Here is a 9,549-nt window from a genome sequence, read left to right as displayed (position 1 = left end):
GACGAAATGACTATCTAAATAAACCTCAAAATGATGAAGAGAAACTATACTAACTAATGTTTCAATAAAAACAAATGAAAAATCGTAGAAACAAAATGATCAAAAGACAAACTAATGTAAAACCATAGACAAAATGATCATTGAAAAACAAAGTGATATATAACTCGTTTCAGGGAAGAACAAACCTGTTGCGAAAATGACGTTTGATGAATGTCTGTTGGAAGAGTTTTGATGAATATCAGCTTGAAAACCGCATAGGGTTTTTTGTTAAACGAAAGTGATGAAATGATGTTTGAGCGTTGACAGGTAAATAAAAAGTTAGAAACTAGCTAGATTGTAGTCTGAAGTATTTCATACAATATATGTGTCATGTCAATTTTATATAGAATCTGACGTGACAATATTAATTAAAAATATAAAATATAAAAAACATAATAGCGCTATATTCTGGAAATTCAATTAAAATATATATAACATCAGTTGTTTTGTATAACCAAGAGGTTTGAACATATTAAATAAAAGTTAAAATAAGATTTTGAAAATAGTATTTTGAAATTGATTAATATAGAATATATTACCTCTCAGTTAAACCATGTAGCTGAGGTAAATACTAATAAAAATAATATTAACAATGATACAAAAGAAACTTAGAAATGAATCACAAATGAGAAATACTAACTAAACAACTAGAAAAAAAAAAACATAAAATGCAAAGACGGGTGTCGAAGCGAGCTTCCTTATAACTCTATTCCCTCCATTTTCTTAAAAATCAAGATAAATGGTTGTTTATTTTTTTTTTTTAAAATAAAACCTATTTTTCTAATATTCGAGGTGTTAGCTTTGTCATAAAGAACATTATTTGTTGTAGTGTCTATTTTAATTTTATTTCTGAATTTTATTCCCTTTTCAATTCTGAACTAATTTTAGGAGGGTCAAAAGTGAAATAAAAATAAGAATATAGGAACAAAATTCTTAATTTTAAAATAGAAAAAAAATCAAAATCTGAAATAGAAAGATAAAAAATTAAAATAATATAAAATAGAGAGATCATAACACTTAACCTTATCATAAATTAAAAAAACTTATCATAAATTAAAACAAAACGGTAACAAGAATATTACAAGAAAATAAAAAAAGAACAAGGTAAATTGTTTTACTTTTTTATTTCTAAATTTGGTAAAATGTTTTAAATAACAGATAGTTGTACAAATTATAAATGAATATATCACAAAAAGAGAAAACAAATTGGAAGGGAAGAATATCTAAAACGACAATCAACTAACTTATCATAGATAACAACTTCCCCACAGTTAAAGGGTTACCCTTGCTATAGGACTAATCCATACTAATACATGGTGACCTATATATATATATATATATATATATATATATAATAAACCCTTGAAATTATTCCATGCTTATAGTTGGCAAAGTAACAAATTAATGATCAGTAGAAATCCCGGTTTTGCCATTATTTATTGAGAAACTGTTTTTGTTGTATCTTGAGACTGCTTTTGATATTTTGCATATGAAGAAGAAGATCTTCCTTTCCTTTGCTTCCTTCTTGGCTGTGTTGTTGACTGCGGGATGAACACGCCTGTCCCTTTGCTTTCTTGTCTTCTCAAACCCATCTGCTCGTACATCATATCAGACTGTGGAGGAGGCCGGTAGTTTCTTCCACAGAAAGACTGCAAATTTGTTTTAAAATATCCATTAAGATCATAATCATCATTAACTCATTTTTATAAATGGTGTGTCTAAATTAATGTAGAAAATCTATATGAAAAACCTGAAGAGAGTGTTGATGATGACAAGAAGTGAGAGGGTTTTCTTCATCCTCATCCATAATTAAGAGAGAAATTTGCTTGCTTAGGTCTGCAAAAAATAGATCATCTTCAACTTCCAAGGCAACCTCCATATATCTCTATCTATAATCTTTTACTAATTTTCTCTACTTATAGTTTCATGCTAATCTCTTTTCAAATATATATTTTATGTTTCTTTTCTTATGTTGTCCCAAACATATACTAGTATATATATATATATAAAGTTTTGATATGATAACAAGAATTATATGGGTAAGTTGAAATGTGTGGAGTGGGCATCCATGTGAGGTGGTGGGGTCATATGGTCAGAGTAGGACCCACAACCTCTTCCACTAATAGCTAGAAATCATGTTGTTGTGAATCTATGATGTTATTATTATCTAGTTGAGTAAAATAAGAGATGAGGACAGCAAGGAACAACTATTTCAAGATAGATTCAATCTTGAGAATATACAATACTTGGTTGTGGATTCTTCATGACTTATGGATCATCATATTCATAACATTGGCCCTTGCATAGGTGATAATTAATTATTGTCTCAATGTTCTTATCTGCTTTTGTATCCTCTAGCGGTTAAGATTAAACCAGCAAGAAGTGGATATTCATGTTGTACAACTTGCCATGGGACCCCAATAAAATAGTTATCAAAAAGTATTTGGTACTACTTCCTTTTTAGAGTTATACTATAATATAGTTCAAGAACAACAATCATTCTTTTTAATTAGTGGTGTAGAAAAGAAAAGGAAGAGAAAAATATTAATGAGAGATGTGATTGGTGATGTGATGAAAATTCACCTTAAAAATCTAGCTTGACATGATAATATCTTTAATAGTTTTATGTAGAACATACAATTCACTGTTTTTTTTTCTTTTAAGTTAGGTTAAATACATTTTTTGATCTTCTTAAATAGTCTTCAAAAATATTTTTCATGGTCATGAGGTTGATATCTTTAATGGAGTATCTGTGGTAGTACATCTGGATTAAATTTTAAATTAAAATTATTGACATATTTGAATTTACTGTGTTACTTATTTATTTATTTTAAAGGAAAAAAAGGAAGGCACTACAACCGAAGTATCAGGGAACTCAGAAGAAAGACATAAGGAGTATCAAATTCGAAATCAAAATCAACAAGAACAAAAATAAATAACTAGCTAGAACAAAGATAAGCAACTAGCTAAAAACAACTCCAACCACTAAAAAGGGAGGCTCTAAAATAAAACTACGAAAATAAAAGCATACAGAAAAATCAGCACTAGTCAAGGTTAGAACTCTCTCATCCAAGGATACCCGTTGGAGCACTAAAACCACAAAAAAACATAACAAGAACACATCCAATGGAGATCGAAACACTCACCCCTTATTGGTTTAGAAATAAGATAGGATTCTACAGCCAGGCTGAGAAGGCACAAGAGTTTTCTACAGACCTACCAAGATATTATTTCCATGTTGTCGTACCTCGAAAAATTAGAACACGACCTCATGGAGCCCAAACACGGACTCACGGGATGGACTGAACAGGGTCGCTACCGAACTTTATTTATTCCCAAAGAGGGAAAGGAAAATATCGATAACACCCCTAAAAGAAAGGATAAGATATGGTCATCGCAACCAATATCAGGGTTCGGGAGTCGGTTACGCAAGGGGAAGGTATTATCACCCTTCACGTCTGTTGTACTCAATGGGAGTTGTTTAGTTAGTTTCGATTTGAATGTTAGCTTATGTTAGTTTCTAATCTTCTATTTATTTGGGATAGAAAAAGAGAGAAGATAAATGTTTTTGAATTTTATTAATGAGAAAAGACCTAAAAAGGTTTTTATTATTATGGGCAAAGAAAGGAACTAAACATAATTTTTTTATTATGGGTCTGACAAGATTTTGCAATCCTCCTCCTACGTATCTCCGGGTGCAATAGAGAATTCAAGGCTTACATAGTTCTGGGTAGAAAATATTTGTATGTTGGTCGATTTTAGCGAAAGATATCTTGTATTAATCGACGAAGAACATTGTTTTACCAAAAACAGGGGAGGAGCGGGCGTTTGCATCACATTGAATGGATTTATAAATCAACATTCACGGGAAAATGTCATTTATCTCAACTCAACGATTATGGATGAAGCATTGTTTTGCAGCATCTTAAGACAAAATGTTTTTCGTTTTTGAAAAGGTTTTTAAGATTAATCGCATGGCGGCGAGAAAAAAGAAGTTTGATGTGTTGGATGTATTTAAGGGGAATGACGAATATTTGATGAGAACGAGACATAAGCCTCGGGATCAAACATTCAGGATTTTGTTAGAATGCTAGACTCCAATAGTCCTTTTTTATTCTAGGTTATTTAAGAAATTTTTTTGATGGGCAATGAACGCATGATAAAAATAAGACACATGCCTTGGAATCAATTGCTCAAGGGTTACATCGGAAAGCTAGATCTCAATGGTCCTTTTTAGTCCAAATTTATTAAGTGTTTTGAGAGCAAAAGAAAAGGATGAATGGATATCCCCTGATGCGTGCCTCGAGACCGATCATTCGAGGATTCCACTGGAATGCTAGACTCATATGATCCTCTTCTTTCGAATTTTGATTTAAGAAAAAGATTTGATATTGCGATTGATTTAAGAAAAGTCACTCGATGTTTGATCGAGATTTATTTATGGTTTATGAAAAAGGTTTGAAGTGATTGGTTTGAGGTGGTTTGAAAATGAATTTGAAAAAAGCTTGACGTTGAATCAAATTTTTTACTTGTATTGCAAAATAGTTTGTAAATGATTTTGATACGTGGTTAGAAATGAATTGAAATCGATGGTTAAAGATGATGGATACGAATAGTAACATGGACGGTGCGAATTGGATAGCAAAGGGGTGCAAGTTTAAGTGTAGTGACGTGAACTCAAGCACATGGCGTAAATCAAACGCCACAAGAACCAAATATACATACAAACATTCAAAATGATAAAAAAAAATAAAAAATACAAGAGCATACACGACATTTATATCACACATCCACAACAAATGAATCGGAAAAGTAAAGTGAAAAGAAAAATGCACAAATTAAAATCATGACGCAAAGACGCGGATCAAAGTCGCGTACGCGAAGACGTGCAAAGGCTACTGATCAGCGCATTTTGATGCACGTTCTTCCATGTTTGTACTTAAGCATTTATTCGGTTTGCTTTGCTTATTTTTATGTTTTAATGTGTTTTTACAATTTATTTTATTTTTGCACTTATTTGTTTTTCGCATTATATTTTCAGCATTAGCAGCTTTCACGAGAAAAATCATATCTTGAGCTACGAGTATCATATTGAGGCTTGTGAGTATGTGTTGGAAAGCTAAGGAAAAGATCTACAACTTTTGTTCAGAAGTCGAGAGCTGAATCGGACTGTAGAAGGGCCAGAAAGTCTGTTGAAGTTGCAGAATTTTATTTGTATTTTTGTTGGGTCATTTGTAGTGGGCTGGGTCGACCTAGTTGAGTTGTAAAACGGGTCTTTGTTTTCCCCTAGGTCTAGCAGCCGTACACCATTGGGAATTGGACGAAAAAATCACTCTTCATGTACGAATTTGAGAGCTTGCAAAGAATGACTATGGAGAACTAATTTCCCAAGAATCAATTCACTGTAATCGGATGCCACTTTGAGGTTCTTTTATAATTTTCCATTAACCTGTTCCTTTGAATTATATCTATAATCACAATTACTTGCTTAATTTAATTGTTTTTACATGATAGAATTCTTTAATTTGATTGTTGTCTGCTTTTGAATCAATTTCGTGATTAGTGTAGCTTTTGCATTATCGCGTTCGATCATATTGCGTTTGCTTAATTCGCAATAGTTTTAATCCGTTTGCTTTACTCGGAATTCAGGGACAGACTTCGTATAATTGTTATTGCGCTTGTCAAAAGCTTTTGTAATCGAATAGGATCAGACTCGTTTAGGGAATTGGAATTTTATAGGGATCAATGATAAGTCGGAAGATGATATAGTGGGTTGATTCGTTTCAGCTTATTCAAATAATCACTTTTCATAATCACTTATTTTCTGCATTTTTGTAATTGAACACCAAATCAACCCCCCCCCCCCCCCCATTCAATTACGTTTAATTATTACAAACAAGAATCCTTGAGACGATATCCGAGTTTAATTGTCGCTGTATTACGTTTTTACAAAATTACTCGTTTTAATCCGCGCGCGACAGTGGATCAAATTGGCGCCGTTGCCGGGGATCAAAACGAGTAATTTTCACTATTGTTGCTGTTGCTGCATTGCTGTTCCGTTAGTCCTGGCTACTAGGTCTCGCTGTTCTGAAATTGTTGCTTTTGATCCTGAAATAGAGAGAACTTTGCACACACAGCGTAGAACAGTCCAGGCTACCAATAGTTCACCACCCACAATTGAGTCTGATTCTGAGTCTGACTATTTGCATAACTTGTTTGCTTCGGATTCTGAACTTGATTTTGCAATGGCTGATAATAGAACCTTAAGGTAATTAGCTGCTCCTGATGTGAATTACAATGGTTTGTGTATTGAATATGATGCTGTTGCTGTTCCTTTTGAATTAAAATCGGGTTTAATACACTTGTTGCCAAAGTTTAGTGGTCTTGTAGGTGAAGATCCACACAAGCATTTGAAAGAGTTTCAGGTGGTGTGTTCTACACCATTGAAGCCTGAAGGGATCACCGAAGATCACATCAAACTTCGAGCTTTTCCTTTTTCATTGCAGGGTGCAGCAAAGGATTGGATTTATTATCTCGAGCCAAACTCAATTGCAAGTTGGACTGCCCTGAAAAAAGTGTTCCTAGAGAGATACTTTCCTGCCTCCAGAGCTGCCGCAATAAGAAAGGAGATTTGTGGTATTAGACAAGGTAATGAGTCGTTGACCGAGTATTGGGAGAGATTCAAGCACTTGGTATCTAGCTGCCCTCAACACCAGATCACAGAGCAACTACTCATCCAATACTTTTATGAGGGGTTGTTACCGATGGACAGGAATATTCTTGATGCTGCTAGTGGTGGAGCACTAGTCGATAAAACTCCAGCTGCTGCCAAAGCACTTATTGAAAATATGTCTCTTAATTCTCAACAGTTCACTACTAGAGACAATTTTGTTCACAGCAAAGGCGTGAGTCAAATTCAAGTTTCTTCCAACAAGGATTTAGAGACCAAAATTGACGAACTCACCACCTTAGTCAAACAACTGGCAGTAGCAAAACCTCAAACAGCAACTGTGTGTGGCATATGTACTTCTCCTGAGCACCCGACCGATACTTGTCCTATTCTGAGAGACGAGTCCATTATTGAGCTGCCACAAGCTTATGCAGCCAACCTTTACAATCAAAACAGGTACAACAACACTCCTGACCTGTCCACCAAAAATACCATCCCAATTGGAGGAACCATCCAAACCTTCGATATGGAAATCCACAATCCAGCCAACAACAGAACTCACCTCAAGTGGCTGCCCCTGCACCTTCCGGACCATCCTTAGAGGATCTTATTAAGCAAATGGCCGTGAACAACCTCCAGTTCCAACAAAGGACCGATGCCAGCATTCAGACCTTGAACACACAAATGGGACAACTTGCTACTCAAATAAATAACATGCAAGCTCAAGGTTCGAACCAACTTCCAGCCCAGACAGTTGTCAATCCGAATGGTCCTAATGCTAATGTGAGCGTAATTTCTTTGAGATCCGGAAAAGTTACAGAACCAGCCCCTGAAAAAAATAAAAAAAATCATTGAGGTAACTTCTGAACTTTCTTCTCCTTCTTCTGTTGTGGTCGAAACTGAAAAAATTAAAGAAAAGGAGTATGTGCCACCAGTCCCCTTTCCACATAGAGTTCTGAAAAATAAAAGAATTGAGGAGGGAGACAAAGAAAGAGAGATATTGGATGTTTTCCGAAAGGTTGCGGTAAACATTCTGCTACTTGATGTTATTAAGCAGATTCCTAAGTATGCAAAGTTTCTGAAAGATTTGTGTACCAACAAGAGGAGGATTAAGGGAAGTGAAAGAGTAAACTTAGGACGAAATATTTCTGCCTTTATTCAGCCCAAACAATCATCCAAACAGATTGTAAGCGAGCAAAATGTTTCAGCCCTCACTACTCATGTTCTGCCACAAAAGCAGAAGGATCCGGGAACATTTGCTATTCCTTGTACCATCGGGGATAGTAAATTTGAGAATTGCATGCTTGATTTGGGAGCGGGCATTAATGTTATGCCTACTTCTGTTTATAATAACCTTTGTCTTGGTCCTTTGCAGCATACAGGTTTAATCATTCAATTGGCGAACAGGAGCAACGCTCGACCCGCCGGGGTAGTCGAAGATGTTCTTGTTCAAGTTAACGATTTGATTTTTCCTGCAGATTTCTATATTCTAGACATGGAAGGAGAAACCAAGACAAGCAGAGCTCCCATCATTTTAGGCAGACCGTTCATGAAAACGGCGAAGACAAAAATTGATGTTGACGATGGAACCATGTCCATGGAATTTGGTGACATTGTCGCAAAATTTAACATTTTTGATGCCATGAAACACCCTGTGGAGGAGCATTCCGTTTTTCATATTGAGCTGATTTCTGAATTAGTTGATGACGCTAGTTCTGAACTATTTGCGCTTGATTTTCCATCTCTCTCTGGTTTTGATGATATTTATTCATGTTCTGATTGTACTGACACTAACGTTTGTGTTGTCTGTGCTGAGATTGATGCTGCCTTGCAGGCTGATACATTTCCTACAGGTGAAGTTGTTACCAATAAACCTGTTTTTGCAATTGATGCTCTTGACATCCCGGCTGTCCCAAGCATTCCATCCACCGAGCAACCCCTGTCCTTAGAGCTAAAAGAGCTCCCTGAGAACCTGAAATATGCTTACTTGGAGAGTAATGAAAAACTTCATGTTATTATCTCTTCTAACCTTGATTTCGATCAAGAAGACAAACTTTTGCAGGTTTTGAAGAAGCACAAGAAAGCAATCGGGTGGACATTAGCCGACCTTCCAGGTATTAGTCCATCGATGTGCATGCACAGGATTCTACTTGAGGATGGATCCAAAACAGTAAGGCAGCCCCAAAGGAGGCTTAATCCTTTGATTCTTGATGTTGTGAAGAAAGAGGTAACCAAACTCTTGCAAGCAGGTATCATTTATCCTATCTCTAACAGTAAATGGGTAAGCCCAGTGCAGGTTGTACCTAAGAAATCTGGACTTACAGTGGTGAAAAATGAAAAGAATGAACTTGTTTCCACTAGAGTTCAGAACAGCTGGAGAGTTTGTATTGATTATAGGAGATTGAACCAGGCTACGAGAAAGGATCATTTTTCTTTACCGTTCATTGACCAAATGCTTGAACGGTTAGCTGGTAAATCACACTATTGTTTTCTTGATGGTTTTTCAGGTTATTTTCAAATTCATATTGCACCGGAGGGTCAAGAGAAGACGACTTTTACTTGTCCTTTCGGTACTTTTGCTTACAGGAGGATGCCTTTTGGTCTTTGCAATGCTCCTGGCACTTTCCAGCGATGCATGATTAGCATTTTTTCTGATTTTATCGAAAATTGCATGGAGGTTTTTATGGATGATTTCACTGTCTATGGTTCCTCTTTTGATGCATGCTTGAACAGTTTAACCTTGATTTTAGAAAGATGCATCGAGACTAACCTTGTTTTGAATTATGAAAAATGTCATTTTATGGTTGAGCAGGGAATTGTTCTTGGTCACATTATTTCTG

At 35.3% G+C, this 9,549-nt stretch overlaps 1 protein-coding gene across 1 annotated transcript; it reads right to left on the bottom strand.

Annotated features, from left to right (window-relative positions):
- Positions 1–1,128: 1,128 nt before the first annotated feature.
- On the bottom strand, positions 1,129–2,040 carry LOC127138397 (uncharacterized). Its single transcript, XM_051064835.1, has 2 exons — positions 1,790–2,040; positions 1,129–1,688 (listed from the first exon to the last, which is right to left on the bottom strand). The coding sequence occupies exons 1-2, from the start codon at positions 1,916–1,918 to the stop codon at positions 1,476–1,478; spliced, it is 342 nt and encodes a 113-aa protein (XP_050920792.1). The 5' UTR covers positions 1,919–2,040; the 3' UTR covers positions 1,129–1,475.
- Between the last annotated feature and the right edge of the window lie 7,509 nt (positions 2,041–9,549).

This window comes from Lathyrus oleraceus, chromosome 4, assembly GCF_024323335.1.
Source record: "Lathyrus oleraceus cultivar Zhongwan6 chromosome 4, CAAS_Psat_ZW6_1.0, whole genome shotgun sequence".
NCBI classification, from domain to species: domain Eukaryota; kingdom Viridiplantae; phylum Streptophyta; class Magnoliopsida; order Fabales; family Fabaceae; genus Lathyrus; species Lathyrus oleraceus.
Note: the sequence above shows the minus strand (reverse complement) of the source record. Positions and strands in the feature narration are given on the sequence as shown.

Excerpts from the sequence above, each read along its gene's own strand:
- LOC127138397 (XM_051064835.1), bottom strand. The coding sequence starts at position 1,918 with ATGGAGGTTGCCTTGGAAGTTGAAGATGATCTATTTTTTGCAGACCTA. Across the intron at positions 1,689-1,789 it reads ATCATCAACACTCTCTTCAG|TCTTTCTGTGGAAGAAACTA; the intron begins GTTTTTCATATA and ends ACAAATTTGCAG.